At 39.3% G+C, this 25250-nt stretch overlaps 1 protein-coding gene across 3 annotated transcripts in view; it reads right to left on the reverse strand.

Moving 5' to 3' along the window:
• Nucleotides 1-36: 36 nt before the first annotated feature.
• The window catches only part of LOC106961974 (unconventional myosin-XV-like), a 48189-nt gene continuing 22975 nt past the window's right edge, over nucleotides 37-25250 (reverse strand). For 2 of the 3 annotated variants that reach the window (XM_015056111.1, XM_015056112.1), the window contains 34 exons: nucleotides 23739-23900; nucleotides 22240-22353; nucleotides 22047-22105; nucleotides 21593-21716; nucleotides 21387-21482; nucleotides 18739-18870; nucleotides 17770-17895; nucleotides 17620-17697; nucleotides 16638-16789; nucleotides 15774-15819; nucleotides 15559-15683; nucleotides 14073-14190; nucleotides 13758-13933; nucleotides 12737-12821; nucleotides 12612-12644; nucleotides 12440-12521; nucleotides 12139-12269; nucleotides 10547-10642; nucleotides 10287-10415; nucleotides 10105-10211; nucleotides 8789-8967; nucleotides 8266-8338; nucleotides 7896-8087; nucleotides 5880-5959; nucleotides 5723-5796; nucleotides 3461-3569; nucleotides 3257-3325; nucleotides 3088-3152; nucleotides 2603-2998; nucleotides 1536-1614; nucleotides 1284-1379; nucleotides 1081-1141; nucleotides 427-520; nucleotides 37-308 (listed from right to left, as the gene is read on the reverse strand). In XM_015056111.1, coding sequence (XP_014911597.1) covers nucleotides 174-308; nucleotides 427-520; nucleotides 1081-1141; nucleotides 1284-1379; nucleotides 1536-1614; nucleotides 2603-2998; nucleotides 3088-3152; nucleotides 3257-3325; nucleotides 3461-3569; nucleotides 5723-5796; nucleotides 5880-5959; nucleotides 7896-8087; nucleotides 8266-8338; nucleotides 8789-8967; nucleotides 10105-10211; nucleotides 10287-10415; nucleotides 10547-10642; nucleotides 12139-12269; nucleotides 12440-12521; nucleotides 12612-12644; nucleotides 12737-12821; nucleotides 13758-13933; nucleotides 14073-14190; nucleotides 15559-15683; nucleotides 15774-15819; nucleotides 16638-16789; nucleotides 17620-17697; nucleotides 17770-17895; nucleotides 18739-18870; nucleotides 21387-21482; nucleotides 21593-21716; nucleotides 22047-22105; nucleotides 22240-22353; nucleotides 23739-23900 — 3873 coding nt within the window. In that variant the 3' untranslated portion in view covers nucleotides 37-173. The remainder of the gene's footprint in view (nucleotides 309-426; nucleotides 521-1080; nucleotides 1142-1283; nucleotides 1380-1535; nucleotides 1615-2602; nucleotides 2999-3087; nucleotides 3153-3256; nucleotides 3326-3460; nucleotides 3570-5722; nucleotides 5797-5879; nucleotides 5960-7895; nucleotides 8088-8265; nucleotides 8339-8788; nucleotides 8968-10104; nucleotides 10212-10286; nucleotides 10416-10546; nucleotides 10643-12138; nucleotides 12270-12439; nucleotides 12522-12611; nucleotides 12645-12736; nucleotides 12822-13757; nucleotides 13934-14072; nucleotides 14191-15558; nucleotides 15684-15773; nucleotides 15820-16637; nucleotides 16790-17619; nucleotides 17698-17769; nucleotides 17896-18738; nucleotides 18871-21386; nucleotides 21483-21592; nucleotides 21717-22046; nucleotides 22106-22239; nucleotides 22354-23738; nucleotides 23901-25250) is intronic. The other variant, XM_015056114.1, reaches the window with a different exon arrangement.

Here is a 25250-nt window from a genome sequence, read left to right on the forward strand (position 1 = left end):
GCTGGTTCTCGTAATCTTTCAGAATCATCACAAGGCTACAAACTGCTTAAAGATTTTTTTCCAAGCATTACTTTCAATTGACATTACAAACAAATCCATTTTTGTGAGACAGACAAATAAAGAAAAGCCTTCAAAATGTCTAAACCTCTACTCCGTGTGAATGAGACCAGTTTTTAGCAGCTGTGCTCACCTGGAGGAGGTTTAGGAAGCGGCCGATCCGGAGCTCTCATCTTTGTGCCTCTGTTGACTTTGAGGCCCGACTGCTTTATCGCAGACGCAGAGTGTGTTGGGCCAACAGGATGTTTGGGCTGGACAGAAAAAAAGGAGCCATGCTGTGGAAATTCTTTGTAACGTGGGTGTTCATGTGTCCGGGTGAGCAGCTGCTATCGATCTGTGCCTGCTTGGTTCAGGCAGGTTGGAGTTTACCTGTGGAGCAGGAGGATTGTCCATCTGGGGTTTGAGGATCTGTAAAGCTTCATCACGAGGCGTCTGCTTCTTCTTGAACTTCCCATCTGGTCTCCTAAACAAAACGGAACATCACACTGGAAATCATTTTCATGATTTATCTACCAAAATATCTATAAGCTACAACACCTCCACATTTATTTAAAGCCCTAAAAAGATGCAGAAAAATCAGTTTAATAAATTAATCTTTAAGTGAGTAGAATATTTCTAATTTTTACAAAAGTACTGTTTAGTACTGTTTTTTTACAAAGAGTCACATCCAACACTTATTTGCACCCCTGCTGTTAATAACTTGTACAGCTCATTTTCCCTGGTAGAAAAGCTCTCTGTCTTCTCTTATAACATTTGTCAAGGCTGGAGCCCAAAGCCTTGTTCAGACATCTGGTTCCTCACTGATCCTCTCCTCCTTTCTATAGGATTTCACTCTATGGACTGGACGGCTACAGAAGAAGTTTGATTCTGTGCCTAGAGAAGCATTTCTGTGTTGAGTTGGAGCCATGCTTTATGTAATTATCCTTCAGAGAGACCAAGTGGAAACGCTCTCTCTAGCTTTGAGTCTCTGTGTGCGTGTGTGTGTGTGTGTGTGTGTGTGTGTGTGTGCGCATATAAACTGACCTTTTGCCAGCTGGTTGTGGTTCTGCTGGTGGAGATGGGGAGTTATATCCTCTGATAATTGCTTTAAAATAACAAAAATTTAAATACATTTAGTCTTTTATTTTTCAGGTTCAAACACTAACTGAAGTGCCAAGATATTGAAAATATGCAGAAGAATTATTTAAGGAACTGTTCCTTAAATAATGACTGTTCAAAGGAGTCACCTTGAATGTCTTGGCTGGGGACGATGTGATCTGCAGTCTGAGATGAATACTTCACCACTTCTCCAGCAGGGGGTGGAGGAGACGTCCCCACTGGGGCTGACACACACACACACACACACACACACACACACACACATACACATGCACTCAGTAACATGCCAAAGTGACACAGATGATTCTCTGTTGTGCTTGGATCACTTCAACGTGAATTTTATTTTTTGACAAGATCTGCTGCCTCTCACATGCTCATACCAAATTTCCTGGCCGGTTCCTTGTTAGCCAGGACGCCTGGAGCTTTTCTTCCAGAAACACCGTCTACGCCTGAGTGAGTCTGAAAAAAACAGAAGAAAATAACAGAAATCAATGAGGATTTTCTCAACTGGTGTTGGCAGTTTGTTGGAGCAGTAGGCAAAAGAATAACAAGCATACATTAGCAACAAATGTATTCCTTCCCTTTGAGCTTTCCACATTTTATCTGTGATTCCAAATCAAAAGTACAACATAACTGCAAAGTAAAAAGTAACAGATAGAAATAATTTGGTGTATATTTGTGTTCAATCCCCTTTATTTTCATGCCACTAAATAAATTCAGAGTAACCAGCTGCATTCATTGACCTTATTAATGTAAAGAATACTCCTTTGTGCAGTTTTATTACAGTTTAAATACAGGTGTTCTATGAAGTCCCAAAATAGTTGTTAGAGAACATTAGAAAGATTAGGAATAAGGTTAACAGAAGAAGAACTTAAATCAGAGAAGCAGCTAAGAAGCCCCCGCTAACGGCAGAGATCCTCAGGTGGATAGATAAGCCAATGAAACAAAACACACTATCCTCACTATGAAACATGGTGGTGGCAGCATTATGCTGTGGGGAGAATTTTCTCTAGTAGAAACAGAAAAACTTGTTAGAGTTGATGAGAAGATGAATGGGGCTAAATACAGGGCAAGCCTGGAAGAAAGCTTGTTAGAGGTCACAAAAATCCAAGCGAGAATCAATTACAAGATTTGAAAATTCAATCAATCTCCATCCAATCTGACTGAGTTTTAGCTATTTTGCAAAGAAAAATGTCCAGAATTTCAGTGAGTTGTATGACGGAATATAATAAATAGGACAAAAGGTCAAGAGGTGTAAATATATTTTCAAGGCATTATTGCAACAGAAAACTGTCAGAGCTAAATTTCTGCCCCGATAAAAATCAATTTCTTCCTCCCAATAGCCTTAAATAAAGGATTTATTCCGCCCACAGTACAAAAACTGCATTTCTTTTTCAGTATGCAGACAATGCAAAATGTCAGTGTAAACTGTGTCAAAGTCTCTGACCTGTACAGCAGGTTTAAATGTTGGTTGTGCTGGCTCAGCTTTGGAGGAGCTGAGATGAGGGTCACGGTAGGCGGGCCGACTGTGCCGCTGGGCCCGAGGCTCAGTCGGGGGATCAGCAGGGCGCTGAGCGTTTGGCTGTGATTCAGTGTGATCCCGCTGAGCAGAAGGAAAATAAGGGCTGGGGGGAAACACGGCTGCTGCGTAGGGAGTCGGAGTGAAGTTAGCATAAGGGCTCGGCGGGATGTTCGCATATGGACTTGGAGGTATGACAGCGTATGGGCTGGTGAGGGCATGATGGGGTACGGGACTCATTGGAGGGCTGGTGATGGGGGAGGTTAGGGGACTCGACACAGGACTGCTGACCATTGCCATGGCTTGCATGGTCATCTGCTGCGCCTGAGAAACAAGAAAATGACGCATGGAATCAAACGGCAGCAGCAGCAGTGACACAGATAAACAGACAAGAATCCAAACGGGGGAGTTACCATGATGACGGCCTGCTGGTTCACAATCGCCTGCTGCTGCTCGGCCAAAACAGCTTGCTGGTCTTCTAGAGGAGAAACAGCAAGTAAACAGGATGAAGGCATGGAAACTCACACTTGACTGTTTGATGTGTTTGTGTTTTACATTTTTATTGTCATGTCTGATACAAACCAGGTGTTACAGGTGCCACAGCAGCGACAGGAGGCGACATCATGCCTCCCACAGGAAGGACTCTCACAGCTGCGGACACAAGCACAAACAAACAGCTGACGTTTGACAGATTCAATGTTCGTCCGTTGAGCTCACAAGATTTTTAACCAGCTGGTAAAGTATGAAAATGGGAATATTTAGCATGTTTTTGTGTTTGTTGCAGACCTCCAGGTGGAGGTGGGTGGCCAGATGACTGCCCCGGCTGTTGCCACTTCCCACCGACGCCCCCGGCCCCCTTCATCCTGTGTGACAGGCCTGCAGTCAACTCTTCTTCCTTAGAAAAGAGACAGTCTTTAAATGTACAAAAATCTGAGTTGTATTTTTGTACTTTTTTCATCCATTATTATGTTTTTATCACATCACCTTCAGACCGTCTGTCTGGTTTTTTAATGGGAAAGTTTTATTTTTAGAGCTATATTTTTGTTCATGAGACTGAATGTATGCCAGGACATACAGTGTGTGCTGCCAAGAAGACCAATTCAAAGTTCTTTTTATCATCATTATTTTGATAAATATAAACAAATGTGATAAAAGTTTAGGTTCAGACAGATGAATACAATGTAGGCAGAAAATATAAAACTACAAGACGATTTCTCTCTTTTGGAAGCTGTGTCTGACAGTCAGACTCAGGGCTGTGATCGCTCTTAATGTGCTAAACAAACACTTTTCAGCAGCGGGCTCAGCACGAAGCCATTTCTCCTGCTACAGATTGACTCTTGCGTTTGTATCAGATGTGTAGCAGGACACATCTGATACATGCTAATTCCTGTCAGCTACATCCGATAGCAGAGTTGGACAGAGATCGGTCCAGTCTGGTCAGCTTTCACAGAAAACTTTTATCTCAGTCAACAAGCTCAGTTTTCTTCAGTTTTGAAAGACTGAACAGGTGAGGTATATTGTCACAGACGGAGGTCATCACTTTCCAAAGTCATGATTTTAATGGATTGCTGTTACATTTTTTGTTTCTCAATATTCCCACCACCATGATCCTACTGGAACAGACACTTGTTTTTTTAAACACACATTTTAGTACAAATGTCCAACTTGTAAATAAGATCTGTCCTGTACCAAGAAAAGGAATACCATACTGTGTAAAAGTTTTTTTTTGTTTTAATTACTAAATACCAGAATTTTTGACTATGATAATAAATAATAAATATGAACAAACAATATTACGGATAATCTATAAATAAGCTACCAAGACATCCCAAAGGAGCGACTGCCACAGAAACGGGTCCGAATTCTTCACTTTCAGAGTTTTTATTAATAGTTTGTACTTGTATGGCGCTTCATACTACATGTATTCATTCACGTTATGTAGTCTACTGTACTCTGACAGAAGTGAGTCCTGCAGCAGGCAGGGTAAGTGGGTGAAATGTCTTGCCAAAGGACACAACCACAGAGACAGACAGAGTGTGAATTGAACCAGCAACCTACAGGTTGAGGGACGAACTCCTACCACTGACCCATCAGTGGTCGGTGGTAGGAAAGGCAGAATTTGTCCAAATCAGTTATTTTACTAATGCAAAAGTAACTATCCTGAAACGTTGATATTTGCTTCAGCTGTTTTCTTTAACACTTCTGTCAGTCTGTGTCATTACAATATTAGCTGAATTTTAAAATCTTTAAAAACTGCTGAGGTTTTTTTTTTTAATAATAGTTGTACAGTCAGAAACTCCCTCTAGTTATGTACTTTAATTGAGAACTTTAGTTTCTGACCAGATCTGACAATTTAGGAGGAAAAAATCTGAATCTGACTGTACCAGGCAGGGATTCTTTACTAGAATAATTTCAAGAATTTTAAGAAGTTATGATTGAAGTTGAAAATGTATTGAAACAAATATATTGAAATGAATATAAAAAAATGTCTATGTTTCCCCCCATCCAGCTGTGAGGAAACTAGCTTAGTTTTTCCCAATATGTGTAATACAAAAAGCTTTCCATTGTAAGAATTTGGTGCCGTTTGCTCTTGCAGTAATTTATATGGGTTAACAAACTGCAGTTTTATATCAGCTGAACTGTGTTATCTTTGTTGTTTCTCCTACATTCAGTTAAAGTGTTGCATGTAAATTTGAAATGCTAAGTTGTTTGGTAAGTGTTGCTATAATGACTAAGAGAAAATCCAAACAAACCAACAAACTAAAAACACATTCATCTAAAAATTGTCAAGTACAAGAGTCTGAACGAAGAATAAGAGTATATGTCCACTGAGAGGGACCAGATATTCATTTTCAGCAAAAGGATACAACTATTTTCTTTGTTACCAGAAAAATTAAGCTAGAGCTTTACACTGTTCTGTGTCTGTTTGCTTCAGATCAACTCTAGGATCCACAACACTTAAGAGCTTCTATAGGCAGTGACAGTAAATAGTTGATAGTAAATAGTTGATGGTAAACAGTGTCAGGATGATGAAGTTATGTAACATACTCCAGCTCCATCCGACAGTACAGGGTCAAACAGGCTGTCGAGATAACGATCCATCCCTCTCTGAGGCTCTAAATCTGCCGGGAGGGAAGAGGAAAGATGTCTTTAGCTCTCCTACAGTCAACAGGGAGGAGCTGGTCTGTTGGTCTCAGTAACTCACCTTGGTTGAACCGATCAGAGTCATATATGGCTGAAGGACTGACGTCATCGCTGATGTCAAAGCCACCCCCCAACAGGCTTCTGTCAAACAACAACAGATGATAAGAAGATGGTAAATCCAGCAGGAACGAAGGAGATCAATGCAGAACACCTGAAGATGGAGGGTCTCTGCCTAACAAAACACTTAAAATGAAGATTACATTAATGTTGCTTTGGTTTATACCTGATAAATGTCAGTCTCTTTATACTGATCTAAACTAATATTGGAAGAAAATTTCTGGTTCTTCTCTCTGTAAATAATTTACAACAATAGTTTTAATGAAATGGTCACAGAAGTAAAACAATTCTGCACATTCAGTTCAGAAAAGAAAGCACTTTCTCTTCTTATTCCAGACTTTTCTTTATAAGGATATACAAATAATTATCTGGTGTTTAAGGTGCTATTTAGTGCATGCTACTTCAGCATTTTCTGGTAGAGAGTAAAATTAATGCTTTCCTTAATTATAGTTAATTTGTCCAGATGCAAAATCAGCAAAACAGCCCAGAGCATCACACTGCCACCACCAGGCCTACATATCAGTGATCTTCTTGTTAGTTTTACACTAACTAAATGTTCACAGATGTTTTTGTTCTGTTATAGTTCACATTGTTTGATGTGTTGTTGGTGTCAAGGTGACTAAGGAACTCAATTATCTTGTTACAGATGCAACTTATCAAGCTAAAAATCCTCATCTAAATGTGAATGAGTTGAATAATCTGAAAGGAAGAAGCAAAGAGCAAAAAAAGCAAACAAGAGAAAGCAGAGGTCATCCACCTGTCAGACCTGGAACATCAAAAACTGAAAAATATGGCATACTTTTTTTAGTTCGTTTAAAGGAAGTAGTAAAAGAGGACTCGCAAATTTAATTGGTAATAAAATCAAATTTGAAGATCTAAGAGAAGTAAAAGATAAAGAAGGTGAATATGTTATGGTTGTAGTGAAGCTGGAAGAATTTCTGGTTACATGACTTAATATATATTCCCTCCACTCCCCGAGACAAAGAAGCATTTTTATAAATTGATATTTGATAAACTTACACAGGAAACAGATGGAATATTGATTTATGGAGTGGACTTCAATATTGTATTAAACCAGTCTTTGGACTCCACCAGTAAAGCAAAAAGTAGTAAAGCACACATATCCAGGTACATAAATACATCTTAAAGGAATTGGGGGTAATAGATGTCTGGAGAGAGAGTTAGCCACTAGCGAGAGATTACATGGTCTATTCTGCCCCACATTCAATCTGTACAAGAACAGATTTCTAATGAAAGGAAAAGATAGATTTAGAATAGTAGAATGTAAGATAAGGTTAATATCACAACACTTGATTTATTTTCAAGTATTGTGTCCAGTACTTGAAAATAAATCTAACTCTGAGGATCAAAAATATAACTTGGAGGTTGAATTTGATAATGTTACATGACCAACAGCTAGTGGAAAAATAAGAAAGGAAATATAATGAATTTCATTTCAAACACACAATTCTAACTAGTCAAACAGTAAAGTATGCTTAATTAATAATTAAAAGTTATTAACTTTTAAGTAAAAGTTAAAAGTTTCTGTCTAAGGGAGCCCAGCAGAATGGGCCAAAAACAACAACTTCTGTCGAGCAGCAAAAGATTTGACACAGAAACTTTTTCTAACAAAGCAAAGATCCAACTCATATGATGTATCCTAAAAATAGTTTTTACCCCACTGGTTTTTGTCCAGCCAGGATCACAAAGTCATCATTTTAACAGCTGGCTAGCTTCATGGAACGTCATTCGTTCTGTGTGAGTGTGTGCGCGGCCTTGTATATATTATTCAATCACTGTGTTGTGGGGACCAACTGCTCCTTATGGGGCCCAGGCTAAAATAATGAATGGAAATTGAAAGGAAGTCAATGCAAAGTCCTAGTGTAGATAAAAAGACATACTGTGTGTGTGTGTGTGTGTGTGTGTGTGTGCATGTGCGCGTGTGTGTGTATTGTCTCACATGCTGGCATTGGGCCGAACTCTGGCCGGCTCCAGAGCAGAGATGATGAAGTAGCTGTTGTGTTTGGGGAAGTCAGCAGGAAGCTCCAGGTCTGACATCAAGTCCAGAACATAGTCTGAGCCTTCAAGTTCAACCCACTGAGCCGGCTCCTTCAGCAGTACCGACCAGCCTTGACGGCCGTCCACCACACCCCTACACACACACACACAAACACACGCACGCACGCACGCACGCACGCACGCACGCACGCACGCACGCACGCACGCACGCACGCACACACACACACGCACACACACACGAGATGCAAAATTTTCACCTTGACATATATCATTCTTACCTTTTTTTATTTTTTTTTCTGCATTTGCATTACCTGTGTTGTAAAATGTTTTTAGCCATTTCCTCTCCTGTCGTCCAGGAATGCAGCGGACATAAGAAGGACATGCCTAGAGAGGAAAAGCAGTAGCTTTTGTCTTTATGAAAATCATTTATAAATCTCATTCAGGTCCAAATCCAAACAGAAACTGGTTTCAACAGCATTGTTCTCATGGCTATCACAAAACCAAACCAGAAACAGACACAAGCAGAGCCAGCCAAGAAGCCAGAGTATCAGGTGTTCTCTAATCCTTAGTGGACCTGCCAAAAGACTGGAGGGCAGATAAGGTGGATGAGAGCAGAAATAAGAGAAGGAGAGATGACTAACTCTACCCTGCTGAATGCTGAAGACAGACTGGGCTCAGGTAAAAATATAAAGTAGGTTAGTGATGTAGGTCAGAAGGATGGTTGGATCAGCAAAAGCATTTGTAAAAAGTAAAAAAGTGAAAGTATATTTCCCAGTTATCAATAGGCTTATGGATGTAAAATTCCACTTGACTGTAAATGGTGTGTGTTCTCACCGTCGAAGCAGTGTACATGTAGAACAGTGTGAGCTTTCTTGCGGTTGGCGGTCCACTCCAGCAGGGAGGGTGGGTACGTCCGGACGTACTCAGGCCCCACGCTGAGGCGCTGCAGAGCCTGGAGCAGACGGTTCTGACACACACAGTCGTAGCCGTCTGGGCCATAGTCTGACACAAACCTACAAAAACAAGTGTGTGATTCGAAAACTTTATATCAGATGTATGTTACTTCAGAGGTAATTCAGCCCTCAAATTTGACCACATAACTGTCACAGCACAAATATAAACATCAATGTGATTTTATGGGATAAAATAATACAAAGGAATAAATAATTAAGATTTTTTTCTAATAAAAATCTGAAAAATGTGCTACGGCTTTATATTTAACCCTTTAAATAATACACTTGTTCATCCTAAAGTTTCTTAAGTCAAATTGCAATAAAGCAGAACTTATTTTAATAGGCACAAAATTAATATTAAATAAACTCCATAGCTTCTCTATCCTGGCTGAAAATTTCTCCATGTCTCTCTCCTCTCAGGTCAAGAGGCTGGGTGTCATCCTCAGCATCACCCTCTCCTTTGCCTCCCACGTCAATAACTCTACTTGTTCTGCACTCTTCCATCTTTGTAATATTAATCGTCTCCGTCCTGCTCTCACTCCTCACTCCACCGCGGTTCTTGTTCATAGTCTGGTTACTTCCCCTATAGAATATTGTAGTTCTCTTCTTTTTGGCCTTCCACACAAAACATGTTTGATATATAGCAATTTTATAACAACTGAAAGCAACATAGTTACTTGATTGTGATATAAAATGTCACTTTGCACCTGGAAAATACATAAAACCATCCCTGCAGAGAAGGTTTCTGATGACTTTCTTTCAACAATGACTTTGTTCTTGCCAGTCTTCCACATAAACCATGTGGAGTGCTGTACTCTTTCATATTTTAATACAAGGCATTTTGGGATATTATTTTAAAGTCTGTCCCTGCTTTCTGCAAGTTTCTTTTTATCCAGTTTACTGTGTGTGTGTGTATACTATATATATATATATATATATATATATATATATATATATATATATATATATATATATATATATATATATATATATATACATAAAATGAGAATGAGAAGCATTAAAAAGCATCCTTCATTTTCTTTCAACTTTGCAATTACACCCTATTTTAAGATAGTCCATTATATAAAATAGTGTAAAAAAACAAAACAAAACAAAAAAACACTGAAGTTTGTGGTTTGATTGTGACACAATGAGAAAAAGTTCAAGGGATAAGAATAGTAGAGCTGATTTTCTTACTTGAGGAGGTATTTAGCCAGTCTTTGCGAGGGCAGGAAGGCGGACAGACAGGAGGAGAAAAGAAGCCAGCCCCGCTCTGAGTTCAGCACGTTAGGATTCCTCCACACCTACAGAACAACCATGAAGTTCTTAAAAAAAGAAAATAAGATGGTATATTGATTTAAAAACTGTTAGTTTAAAACCTGGTTGGCTATCTGAGCCAGGATCTCGTCTCTGAGGCTGGGGTTGGACAGGCCCCTTTGGATGATGTAGTTCCCAAACATGTTTTCTTGAGCTCCATTCAGGTTCGGATCACCCATGAACCGCAGGATCTGTCAACAGCACCAATGGATGTTTGTGTAAAATAGTGCAAGTCACTCATGTGATATCCCAATCTTGACTGAATTTATATCTATAAGCTGAGTGTCGATGATAGAGTTTCACCAACAAATGCAAAACGAACCAGAATGAAGCTGTTGAGAGATCCCTGCTTAAGCTCCTGATCCAGACGAATCAGGGAGTTCTCTAGTGGAGCCGTGAGCATTCCAAACAGAGGCTCCTACATCAGAAACAAACAAAGACTTTAACAGCTTCTCCGTGGATCAAACATGTTTTCTATTTAAACAGTGACACAGTGTTAGCTGCTGATGTTTTCTGTGTTTTCTTTAGACAGGACTAAGCACTTGTCTTTCTCCCAGTGTTATAAAACCAAGATAGAGACTGGATTTAATGGAAGAGGAAAGGTGTAAATTTTGGAGAAAATTTAGTATGTTGAGGTTATAAGCAAACTAGGGGTGCACAGAATTGGCCAGTCGATTTATTGTATATGAAGATGATATTATCCATGGATCTAATTGACCTCAGCAAATATCTAAAAATCAGCCACTGTTCTCTTTTTGCTCTGCTGTGAGAGAGTCTGACTGATGGACCCACCTACCAGGTCATGTCTGCTCATTTGCAGTTAACAATAGTCACCTCACTGTTGCCAGCTCAGTGACTTTCCTGCTATATTTTGCAACATTTCAGACAAAAAAATGGGTGTCGGCCAAAACCGGAATTGGCAGGTCAAGCATCTGTAATTGGCAATCAGCCAGAAAACTGCAATCAGTGTACCCCTAAACAAACAGAATATGGCTCAGTGATGTTGGAAGCTGACATGTGCTGTGAAAATTCCAAATTTTGTAGAGAATAAAATATTGCTCAAAGTTCATATCAAGATGAAGGAATTGAGGGATAGATTAAACTTAAACACATTTTTTTCTACACCATTTTCTATTTACACACTTTTACAGATGTGGAAGATATTTTCTTCTGTGTTTCATATAGAACCAGATGTGTAGGCTTCACTTAACTGTATTTATTTAGGTGTTAATATGTTGAAGCTAGCCTGGTAAAAACCAGACCCTTGTCTTGCTTTGCTTCGTCCAGAGGGTCTGGGCTCTCAGCTGCCGAGAAATGATTGTTTTCTGGAGCTGTGGCCTCTATTGATGTTTTATCTTATCCTATAACTAATATTTGACTATGGCATATGTGAAGTGCTATGAAGCTTATTGGAAATTTCCTGTGCTGTAAACAGCAATCCTCCAATGCAAAGAGAGAAACACTGAGCTGAACGAGGCAGCTGTTAATGTTAGTTCAATATCACATATAAGTATGTCAACGTGGATGGAATGGCTTCCTTCACTTCTTCCGCTGCCATCGCTAAGACAACAGGCAGACTACAGTTCTAAAATGGTGCAGAAAATCAACGTTATCATTCACAACTTCTTCTGTTCACTGATTGGTCCGGTCAAAAATCGACTGGAGACAATCCAAGTATAGGGGAGAAATCCCAGATTGTTAGTGAAGCAAGATTTTAATTGAGACCAGGCTAGGTTGAAACCATTCCTTGTGAAACTTAAAGTCATAACGTTTCCTAAAGGAACTGGGTTTATTTTTTGGTTGCTTTGAAACTCTCAGAAAGTCACTTAAAAAGAATTTGCACTATGTGCAAGTACAAACTATTACTGATGCACACACTGTCGCTGATGTAACAGTGTGTGCTAGTGTCATTACCCTGAACATGATCCGGATGTAGTGTGTTATGAGGTAGTTATTGATATCGAGGGGCAGGGTCAGCTGAGGGTCCACCTGAACCTTTGGAGCCTGGACCACTGCCAAGCAGTCAGAATGCAGCTCCTCACCCCCTAACAGAGAAACACACGCACGCACGCACGCACGCACGCACGCACGCACGCACGCACGCACATGTATGTTTATGCAACAGTATGAAATTAGTCAGTGCCACAAATAAACCTCAGTGTTGCATCTTGGCTCAGCAGTGTTATTGTGAGAGCCCAGGTTTGTGTGTGCACACCTGAAGCAGCCTGCAGCAGGCCAGCCAGCTCTGCAGGGATAGGTAATGTCGTCACATTCACCACTTCACGGTTGATCCGATCCTGCACACAGAAATAGTTAACCATTGCAGTAGCACATTTAATGTAAGTGGCTAATCTCTCAAGTGAATTTATTTTTGCAGTTTTACTCACTTCCTCCGCCTTCCTTGCAGGCTCCACCACTGTCTGACAATAAGACAACAGCATCACACTTCACACATTTGCTCATTTTTAATTGCTTCCTCTGAATCAGAAAGATGCTGAATCTGTGTGCATACCCTCATGTAGCGCTGACGGTTTACAATTAGCAAAACTGCAGAACGTAGCCTGATGAGATATTTCCTCCTCAGAGCAATTTTTTTTCTGTTGGGAAAAGTGTTACCATCATTGATGGATGAATTATGAAAATACAGAAACAGGAATAAAAGCAAAAATGATTTGGATAAATTATAAGCATCATAAAACTAAAACATTGTCATGTTTGATTTAGCTTAGTTTAGTGCTGCACCATCAATGACAGTCACTGGACTTGGATTAGTGCAGAATGTTAATGGCACTGCTATAGTTTCAGTGCACGTTTTTCACAAAGTGTCATTCATCCTAATTTATCATAGTTGAAAAGCTATTTCTGAAATATCAAAGAATCAAACTATTTAGCTTTCACTTTATTGCCTTTTTACTGCCTTCTTACACACTTGACTAAAATGCAAATTTGCGCCACTCGCGGTTGTTGTTGCAGGACTGGGAAATCTATCACCTTTGATGGATGAGCACAGCCTGAACTCCCCGGTCTTATCTCCTCACATCAAGGACAATAAAAGAGGTTTTCCATGAGAAGGTAGGTCATGTTCAGGTCAGTGAAACCAAACTCTTATGCCTAAAATCCTGAGCTGATGGGTGAAACTTCAGACTCAACTAGGACGAAATCATTAAAACCAGTTGATGTCCAGTGCGACAGTGTGGCAGTCGTGTTTAATTTGTTTCAAACTCTTGATCCGACCCTTACTGTATGCTCAGCCCTTAGCAAAATGCTTTGTCACATTATGTCATGTTACAAATATATGTGTTTCAATGTGTTTTATTGGGCTTGAATATTATAGACCAACACAAATTTGTGCATAATTATGAAGTGGAAGGAAAGTTATGTAATGTAATCATGTATTTATTTTACAAATACATAAAAAAATATTGTAAAGTTTGCAACAAAAAGCTGTAAATAATATTGTGTTTTGTTGTGCAAAACACATTTTTGTATTTTGTACAGAGAAAAGCATCAATTGCAATGAGTTATATAATTACCTGACCAGGTACCCTCTGCAACGGGCTTCAAAGCGGGTTATTCCTCGCCTGAATTTGAGAAATTTCTGCCGAGCAAAACACATGCGAGTGTATCTCTGCAGCACCATGGCAGCTATGTCCAACACACGGTCACGCTTCCCTTCCAGCAGCTGATAAAGCTCCTCTTTCAGGAAAATCTAACAGACACATAAAATGTAAATTTATTGATTTCTACATGTGACACATGCAACACCCAAGCTCATATTTTATGCATGTGTGTGTGTGTGTGTGTGTGTGTGTGTGTGTGTGTGTGTGTGTGTTACCCATAGAACTCACCTTGCTGACCCCCACCTGATATGAGCCTTCCTTGACCGGACAGAGTTTGTGAAGCATGATAACACAATTTTCTCCATCTGCTGGCAGAGGATCCTTCAGACAGAGCAGAGCTTTATACCTGTGGTCAAATGTAACATGGGTTTGATGAGGAAATATGAATTCCAAAGTAAACAAGGAACAGGAAACCCAAAGCTGCAGCCTTGCATGTCTGATCTGTGCAAATCTTAGTTTGGCTGCTAATCTGAGAGCTCTTGTTTGGGGCTAATTGGTGTTCTGTGTATTCAGAGTGTTTGGCTGCTTGCTTGGTTTTACTAGCTTCTGCGTGAGTGCTGCTGTAAGTCAAATCACTTTGGCAGCAAACGGTGAGAGGTGCTGGGAGATCAATTGGTTTCATCTGCTTTCCTACTGAGGTAGCTGACAAATGCCAGATGGCTCTTTCAACATGAAGAGATCAGTTTGCGTGAAATGTATTATCTCCAGAGAAAGGCAATAATTACAACGATTTTGAAAGAGTGGTGAGAGCCACAGGAACATTGTCTTTCAAGACAGGAAGGTGAAAAGGGAGGTTGACAAATACTACGGTATTTTAAATTAATATTTTCAATTCCGTCAGAATTAAAAATAGTCAGTTTGTTACTGTAATGTGATAAAGTGTCAAACTCCTCAAAGGTTTCTTCTGTTTTTACTATTTCAGATCATGGAACAAGCTTATAGATATAACCTGCAGAAATGTGATGTACAGTTTTTTAATTAATATTTCATTTTCAAAGGGAAAAACCAGTCCACAGCAGATTTGAAGGTTTAATCCTTTATTGGCCCAATCTTCTTTGCAGGATTGCCTTAATTTTGGAGAAATTGTGGCTTAATGGGAAAAGACGTTTTGCACTCAGGAAGTTGATGATTCTGGTTTCCTATTGTCACATTTTGATGTGACTTTCAGAAGCCACCTAATCCTAAATTGCTTCCTGATCTGCACATCAATGAATAAATGTGTTTGTGAGTGATGTTTGAGGAGTATAGTTCTAGTGTAAAAGCACTAATGAGTGATTGCCATGAATGAAAAGTGTTTTATGTTAAGTTTAGTTCCACTGCAGGGTTTTCCTGTTTAAGGTCACAATCTAATAGCATTTCAATTAGATTTAAATCTTGACTTAAGCCACATCTAGATGTAAATCCCTCTAGAACATCACTTCAGATTTTTTTGTCACAGTGTTTAATCAAGTAAGTTAGGAAAATTATTTTTATTTTAAGATACAATAGTTGGCACATTAATTACTTTATCAAGCCATTTATTTATTCCTATTTTATTGTTAATTTTGGCAGGTTCCGTCCTCCATACATAATAAGATTTTTAGTGTGTGACAGGTAGCTAATGCAGAGCTACAGAGACCCCAGACCAATTTCAAATCCCCTTTCTACATAAGTACAACTGATTTGACCTAAGCTGCCTTTAAATATGCTCACTGTTAAATCTTCAATAACAAACCTTGACAGGAAGCTGTGAAAGGGCAGTCTTGCTGGATAGCCTTCCTTCCTTATACGTATTGTCTCCATTATGCCACAGTAAAGCAGCTGCGTGTTGACCATATCCATGTCAAACATTCCTGGCTTCTGCATACACAGGTGAACTGTGTATCAGTATAAACTGAATAAAAAAACAACACTGCAAACCGGCACACATCATCCAACTTGCAAATATACCTTATGACGGTTCGGCTTGATGCATCGTACAAAATAAGGGTTACACCTGTCACAGATGGATGACAGTTGATGCACAGATGAGTAACTTATGGCATTATTTTAACCTTTTTGTCTAAAAAGGTGCATCTGTTTTCTAGTGTAGATTTAAAGAGAATAAACTTTTTCTGCAGATAGCCATGAGTTATGTGTCAATTAATCTATTTAGTTAATAGATGAACATAAAATTAGCATAAGACTGAAAGTGGTCCTAAGATTTTTATTCTCAATTTATGCGAGATGTCAAGTTTTATGGCTTTGGACTTAGTCAGCTGTTGGAATTGTTCACTTGTGAAACAAAACATTCAGAATTTTTTACATTAAATAAGTTTATTTTACAACAGATATAAAAGATTAGAACAATGGAAGAAATGCTCCTGCCATCACTCTTCTTTTACACCCTACACCAGGGGTGGCCAAGTCCAGTCCTCAAGAGCCACCATCCTGCAAGTTTTAGAAGTATCCTTACTCCAACAGACCGGGATCAGCTCTACAGAGGCCTGATAACGAGCCAGTCATTTGATTCAGGTGTGTTGAAGCAGGGATGCATCTGAAACTTGCAGGATGGTGGCTCTCGAGGACTGGACTTGGCCACCCCTGCCCTACACTTTGGACATTTATAAACCCTTCGTCTTGCACTGTCTCATAACTGTTGATGGTGTTCAGAATGACTTATCATGGGTTTCATTTTACCAATGACAAGAGTTCAATCATATTTGCCATTTCGGCTGTGTACAGTTAATGTGAGAAGGCATCCACATGCCCTTTATGCTTTCAAGTATGAATGTCTGGTAGAAAAAACGCGAGAAGTCTGTAGTATCTACAAACCTTTCCATCTTGTCCAGCAGTTCCTGCAGGCTGCTCTGGAACTTTGCGCTAACTGTGTTGGTCTGATGACGTCGGGCTGCACTGTTGCGACGCAAATTGGAGTGCTGCTGCGTCAAAGACTCAGAATGCTTCAAGAAAAGGCTGGATACCATCTGAACACAAACACAGAGCATGTACAGTTAGCCTAAAAGACAGAGCTTCTCTGGTAACACGAGGATGATATTTGTTAAAGATACCTAAACATTAAACATTAACTATCTGAATAGTTAAAATACTGAGATTTTTTACAAGGAGAGTATTGTAATTACAGTCTGCAGCCTGTGGTTACTGATCACAGCTTACATTGCAACACACCCACCACACCTTAAAACATTTTCATAGCCTTTGATGTTTTTCACATTTTGTAATATTACACTCAGAAAATCATTGTATTGTTGGAATGGTGCTCTTGTTGTAGGCCACTGGGGCCTTCATTGACCAGCTGGATTAAATGACACACCCTATTTACTCAGGCAATGCCAAGAGGTCATTGTGGTTTTTTGAGTATCACTGGAAGGAAAGCTAAATAGAAATGAATGTTAAACTTCTGAGTATTTTTTTTATTATGAAAGTTTATAAAAAGCCCAATTATTGTCTTTGCATTTTATAAATATGTGCAGCATACACATACTTGCAACTTTGTGTTGGTCCATTGCATCAAATTTGACAAAATACGTTGAAGTTTCTGGTTTTAATGTAATAAAAATTAAAAAGGCTTAAAGGGTTAAAACAATATTTTCACTCAATTCTTCTAATAAAAACATTTTGTGATTATTTTCAAGTGTTTCTTCCAGAATGCCACCCAAAATGTTAACCAATTTAACTGCTAGTTGAAAGCTAAATGGGATTTTATTTCTGAAAGATTTTAGCGAGGAATGCACTGCTTAAAAATAACAAAATCTGGATTACTCATCAGATGAAGATAGAACTGGCATGATCTTACTCTGTTCCTGCTTTGAATGAAGAGGTCTAAAACATCCTGCCTCACCAAGTCGAAGTTTTTGTCCAGGAATTTATGAACCTGTAAAGCACATTGTTGGAGCTCAGACAGAAAATTTAAACCGTGAACAAAGTAAAACAGACAGAAATGTACCTGGTAGGTGACTTTCCCTGCATAGTGTTTCAGGGTAAACTCTGGCAATGGCATCTTGGGCCTGGCATACAGTGGATCATTACCATGGTGATAGTGGCACTTCTGAAGGAAGGTATGGTCTGTTGCCTAGTGATAATTGTGGATGGTTAATGGTTGATGTACCATGGAAACCATGTGTCTATAGCAGACATACATATTTGGAAAACTGATTCAGTCTGTCCCTGATGAAATGCTGCTCTTAATTCACAATGAGCTCCACAGACTCTGTAATACATTTATCTCAATATGAGCTCAATCATTTTATCATGTTGAAGTGATGATAGCAGCAGGTAGATAATTAAGTCAGCATGTTTAATAGTTTCATATTGATCTTATCTGGCTATGATACAATCCCTTGAATCATGGAATATTCAACAGAGAAAGCTTTTAAAACTTAATTTCTTCTAAATGTTAAGCATGAATTATTTCAATCAGTTATTGCTCTCAATAGTTCAGTGTTATGACATCTTGCTTTATTCAGACAACCTATAATTAGTTAGACAGGAAAGTGGGTAATGAAAGAGGGTGAAGACATGCAACTACGGTCATCATGTCGGGAATCGAATCAGCGACGGCCAAAATGACCCATAAGACAATATTTGTACATTAGTGGTGTACAGCCCACATGAAAACATAAACAAAAACAAAGTGTCACTTTTTCTAATGATGGGGTCAATTTAAGAAAGGTCATACAATTTTAAGTCGGAAAAAGATAGTTCCAAGTATTTTTTCTACAGCTAAACATGGTAGTGGGTCACTTTTGACCCTCAAAACAACACAAGGGTTAACAGGCTCATGATTTATGAAGAGCTAACATTTGGCTGTTTCTCAGCACTATAAGACAAAAAGATCAGTGTAAAGATTCTGTGTGTTTATTCAGTGTACTCTTATCCATATTTTAAATGCCAAAATGGGAAACATGTTTGGTACCTGGGGGAAGCCGCACTGGTCGTCCAATATGCGTAGGATCCCATGAGGCTTTGCAGCAATGAGGTCAAGACATGCCTGGTTATTGCTGAAGGGCTGTGGCTGCCACTGGATCTGCTCCCGCATGTATTCCTCCTGCAGAACACAATTCAGCACACAACAACAAAGTTCATGAGGTTAATAAAACCAATAAACCATCACAAAAAAGCATAAAGTTTATCAGGTAAGAAAATGTTTTATTTTGCCAGGTTTTATCTTTGTGGGTCCATATGATATCCATCAATTGCATTTAATTAAAAGTCCCCCTGTCCCAACCATGCTCTCAAAAGGCAGAAGCTTCTGATAACTTCCTTCTTACAACAGAAGTCACCATATAAATCTTCACATTATGATCTGAAAAATATCTTGGAGACTTTGTTACCAATACTTTTGTTTTGGCTGGAAAATATGGTTTGAACTGAAGCCCAACCTCCACTTTCCAACTGTAACCTCATAACTCATTGGTAGCTTTCCATTGCAGTCTCATTTGTTTATTTCCTCATGGCTTATAAATATGGCTCCGAGGTTGAGCAGTTGTCTTACAATCGGAAGGTTTAAGATTAGATTTCAGCTTCCTGAAATAATGTGGTCACATGAGCATTAAGCCCAAATTAAAGACCAGTCTCTGCACAAGTGTATAAATGTACATACTTTTATGGATGTGGAAGGATAAATGTGGCTGTCGTGTAAAGTGGTCAGTGTGACTAAAAAGGCACCCAGTTGATCCCAGAAACTGACAGACATCAAATAAAGAAACAAACACCTTCCTGTCAGTGTCTGAAGTTAAATCAGACCAAACTGTTTCAGGTCAGTTAAAAATATCAATATTATTTTCAATATGTCAGAGAATTATTGTTTTTATGTCTTCTAAATCAGAAGTGTACATACTAAATTATTTCAATTTCTTTAAAAAATGAGGTAAAGCACAGATGATGTCTCAAGATGTTGGAAACATTGGATAGGTTCACTGACATATCTGAAATAATTGGAGGAACACCTGTGGATGTATTTTAAGGCCACAGCTTGAACATGCTGCTTTCTTGTATGGCACGATGGGAAAATATTGAGAAATCAATTGAGATATCAGGAAAAGAATCATGGACCTGCACAAGACTGGGAACAATTTACTGAAGCTTGTAGGTTCCAGGTTAAACACACCTACTGGGAGCCACAGGCCTTAGCACAGCTTAAAGGAAAAAGTAGGAAAAAGAATATCTACCCTGAACAGACAGCTTGATCTATGTCTCTAGTGACAAAGTGACAGTGTTCTGTCTTTGAATTCACAAAACCCCAATTTGTCTCCAACAGCTGCTCTTAGATTCACAGCTAAGCTCAGATTTGCAGAGCTCAGAGGCTCTGTCTGCAGCTTTGGATTTTTTGATTTAAGTTTACTTCATAGCTTACATTGCCTCGTCATACCCGCGTTATATGTGACCACAGGTATAAAGCTCTGCTTTGCCTGAATGATCCTCTTCCAGCAGACAGAAATAATTGCATAATCATGTTTCACAAACTATGTCCAGTCAAGGAAGGCTCATATCAGGCAGGGGTCAGCAAGGTGAGCTTTCAAAGCAATACACAAACACCACATGCATGAAATAAAGCTGGAATGAGTTTTGCACATTTATAGAGCTTAACATTTATGTTTGCATGTGTGACTATTAGATTATCTGAAAGAAGAGCTGCATCAATTGTTAGAGTGATAGCATGACTGTGTGTTATGGACATAGCTTTGTCATGACTTGGGTTGTTTGCGGTTATACGTTTGTTTCTATGTTTGCACTTTTCTATGCTCTAGTTCTTACTTTTTAGTTCAGTCTTTGTAATCAGCTTAGTTTTTCCTGCCTTTCCTATATCAGTGTTTTACCTCGATTATTGTTTACTTCATCCTCAGCTCTTCTCATGTTCTATCTCCTTCCAGCCTGTCTCTGGTCTCTCCTCACAGCTGTACCCTGTTTCCTGTACCCTGTTTCCAATCATCCATCTGTCACTTGTCAATAATCAAGCTCCCCAGTACTTAAGACCTTCATTTCATTTCACATACTCCTGGTGTGCTGCAAACTCTGCAGTAACTAGTTTCTGCTTAAATTAGCAGAGAAAGTGGGCTTGTGGAAGTCAACAGAAGAAATGTTAAGCCAAACAAAACTCTCTGCATCATATCAACAACATCTGAAATCTGCATTTAATAATTAGAAAAGAATCTAAAACACCTGACAGTGGATACAAAGCTTTCACTTAACATCTCTTTCAGAATCACTTGGTTTTAAAATATGACTGTTCTCTGCCATTGTTAATGGTTTAGAAGAAAATTAGGTTGATGAGGTAAAATTTAAGCCCTGAATGATTTGGCAGAGTTAAAAGGATTTAAAAGCAAAAATCATCCCTGTGGGTATGATCAGGTATAAAGCTGAAAATGAATGAAAAACCAATCAAAGTCCAAAGAAAAACATCTGTTGACCTTCAGAAAGTCTGAAAAAGCTGCTGCTTAAGAACACTTACAAAAACTAAAAATAAGTCTGGCTTTGGATAAGTGTGAGATATGTGTGAGAATTTTTTTCCAGTTCAGTGTATAACTTCTTGATCTAGAAGTCTTAACTTGTGATCTCCCTGACCTGCTCCTCCTGGAAGACGACCCTGTTGAAGTAGAATTGCAAAGTTTCATTTGCGTAGTTGATGCACAGCTGCTCAAAACTGTTCACCTGTAGCTCCTGAAGAGCAAAAGAGAAGACATTGAGAGGTGTATGGGTAAGTTAACAGAGGCAAGCTTTAATCCATCAGCAGAGGAAAATCTACAGAAGAGATTGCTTCATAGCGTGACCTCAAATCCGTAGATGTCCAGTACAGAGATGGAGAGGGCTTCAGTGCGAGGGTAGACCCGTCCGTTAATACGCTCTGTCAGCCAACTAAAGAGCAGCGTGTACAGGATCTTGGCAACAGCATCTCTGTAAAAAAAACAACAAAAAAAAACACACAATAAGGTTTCTATGGAAACAGAAAACTGGGTTCCTATGGTAACAGAAGACATCTGAAAAATCTCCCCCCGGCCCTGAGATCCTTTGTCCTCACATGCCTCAACCAAAGATTGGAAGAGAATATCAAAGACTCTCCACTCCCCCTGTGTATGAAGTCTCCTGGTGTAGTTTTTTTTATAGAAGGGTTAAAACAAGAATATTAAAAAAGCTTCAAATAAGACTGTCAAGAATGGGTTCAGTTGCAAAAACAAAATGCTATAACCTCAATTCTTTTACTGAGAATTTACTTCAGGCACTCACCTGGCATCTAAAGCGCTATCCACTGTCAATGGAGTGTAGATCTTTTCCCTCCCTGTATCCTAAGGGACAGAGGGCAAGAGAGTTCAAAGACACAAATTGGATAACTAGCACCGCTCTCATGCCGGTATGATAACAGTCTGGAAACATGGAAACATCCTATTAAGGTTGAGTGTGAGGTTGACCATGTGCTTACAGTCATTTTATAAGTGACAGCTTTCTGCAGACTCTCTGGTGAAACCTGCAGCAGCACGGCTACCACTCTGATCTCCTGTGCACTCACCACCGCCGCAGCCTCCTGGCCCTCAACCTGGACAGAGGCACATACATGCAGCCATGCTGTCACCATCTGCTGTGTCTTTGAAACTGAATAGAGTTTTATATTGCATTACCTTGCAAAGGTATCCATACTCCTGAAATGTTTTCACATCATGCCACATTAGACTGTGACATCACAAACATCAATGCATTTATTTAATAAAACTGGAATGCTGGAAAGATCTACAGCTCAGGAGATTGCGTTGCAGTGACATATTTTTTAAATGGACCTCGGTGGCGGTTTCTCACATCGGCATTAGAAAACAGAGCGGTGCAAAAGAACCAGATAAAAATAATTTGCCAGTCACACCTTGAAAAAGTTTTCCATTGCTTTTATGTATGTACAGTCACTGAGGAGATGGTGTCGCCTGCTCCCTGCTGAAGAATAGTTGACTACATGACATATATTGTGTGGGACTGTACTGGCTTTATTTATGCTTTGGAATTTATACAATTTCCTGCACTGTGATTGTTTGAGGGGGGGATATTGTGCAAAATTGATTTTTTGAGCTTTGTCACATTCTGATGTCATTTTCTAATAAAAATATACCCGGAGTGTTGCTTTGACTCATTTATGCATATTTGAGGAATCCCTGAGTCGCTCATGGTGATTCAGGATGCCTTAATGCCTGAGAGAGCTGCCCGTTTCCCCAGAGCTCCACCTTGGAGCTTCAGTCTTCAGCCAAGTTCCAGCCCTCCCCCCCACGCCCACTCTTCTGCCTTATAACTCCACCAGAAAGCTGTAACTAGCAAACTCCAGGTGGAACTGCACATCTACTGAGCTCATCATGCAAACTACAGCGCTCCTAAGAACGGTTGTAAACAGCATCAATGGACAGCATAGAGAAGCAATGTTGTGATGACGTGCTGAAGGGGAATTGCCAGAGGTTCTTAAACAGACAGAACAATCTCAAGGTGAAGACAAATTTCTAAGACAAAATACAACATTTTCATTGTTATGAAAATGCTGTATTTTGATTTATACAGCATTTTCATAACAACTGAAGGTGACATTGTGTCTTTATTGTGATATTCCCCTTTTAAGGATGTGCTGAAAATGTGAAACTTTTCCTTGAAAGTTTGTGTTCATAGATTTACTCATTCTAGTATGACAGAGACTAGGCTATAAAACAATCTGCCTGTAGACAATGTTCATAGAGTCACAGCCACAAAATCTGCAGCTGTGATAGCAGGCAAAAGTGGCTCTATAATGTAGAACTCGGGGGGGATGAGTACAAATGATTTTGAATTGGTATTTGTAAAATAAATAAATAAATGCATTGAAGTTGTGGTTATAATATAGACAAATTGTTGAAAATTTGAAGTGGTATGCATCCTTTTGCAAGGTGTGTATGTGTCAGTTTGACTGAGTGAGACCTGATGTGACTGGAAGTAGACATTCCCCAGATGAAGCACCGAGGACAGAAGTCTGTAGATACCATTTTGCTCTTCTGGGGTGAAGCACAGGATGTCCATGGCATTCAGCAAACGCCTGAAATCCTCCCCATCATCCTTACCCTCTATTGCACAGTTTCCTCCCTGCACACACATGAACACACAGACACAGCTGTCGTCTCATTAGCATCACTGACAATATACTTAACCTCATCTAATTTCATTCTGGTTTTAGAACAACTCATCAGCAGCTCTCTGCTTATTTTTGCTAACTTCTGAAGTTTAATTCTGCTACAGTTCAGAAGACCCACTTCAGTGCGTCACAACACATTAATGCTTATTACCAACAGAATGTAAGACATTTTCCATTATCAGACTAAGTGCAGCCACTTTCACTTCTGAGATTTTCAGTGCATAATGAAAACGTGTGTGGTCTTTATCAGCTAATTCTTTTTAATCTTTCTTTAATTAAAGAAAAAAAAAACAGACAAGAGTCAATGTTATTAACCAAAGATGAAGACATCTTGAAAAAGCATAAGGCAAAAAATTAAAACAATCTGTGACTTAATTACTAGCAATAACAAGAGGTGTTATTCCACAGTGTGGACACAAGAAGACATGCAGCAAATGGCCTGAGACCAGTGTTCTGTCAGATCAGCATACTTTGTCAGATAGTTATACGCTTACCTCAGACATGTATATACTGTCATTACCATATGATTTTATTTAATCAGCAACATAGAATCATGACGTAGATCATCATACACTTTGTTATTAACAGTTATATGGCATCCTGACTTAGCGGTTAAGTAGATTAATGAGTTTTACACAGGCGTGTGTTGTAGTTGACTGCAGCTGCAGCCAGACCTCCTTTAAATACACTTTGAAACCACGACAACGCATGTATATTTATCTAGTTATATTATATGATATTATAAACAATTTAATGACTTATTTTCGTCATAACTTGTTGCGTATGCTGAACTGACAACTCCACTGACTTCTTAATGCGCATGCGCGGGCATGCGTACTGACTGCATGTATGCTATCCTGACAGCATATGGCTATCTGACAGAACACCGGAGCTCAAACCCTGGTCAACTGCATCAAGGATTATAACCTCTGCATGTTCAGCCCACGCTCTAACAACTGAGCCACCCAGCACACCGAGTCCCTGTTCCTATCTCTAAACAGCATTTGCCCTCTATCTTCACATGTATGCTCTCAAAGAGCTGCAGTTTTTGTGGCTGTGACTTTCACACCATGGAAGGGGAAGTGAACTGGAAGAGTGAAATCCATGCTCCCTCCTCCTGAAAATCTGTGACTTGCTAACTGCCCTATCAATACCTACTTTAATGACGATGGCACCCCGTCACTGATTGGCCAGAAAACTGGCCTTAAGTACAACTACACAGAGAAGATAATGTCAAGGACAAAAATAGAACAAAATAAATCATCTCATCTGTGTGGTGTATATCACTATGAAAGCAACAT

The sequence above is a fragment of the Poecilia latipinna genome, unplaced genomic scaffold (assembly GCF_001443285.1).
Source record: "Poecilia latipinna isolate Pla-1442-1.1 unplaced genomic scaffold, P_latipinna-1.0 Scaffold1354, whole genome shotgun sequence".
Taxonomy (NCBI): domain Eukaryota; kingdom Metazoa; phylum Chordata; class Actinopteri; order Cyprinodontiformes; family Poeciliidae; genus Poecilia; species Poecilia latipinna.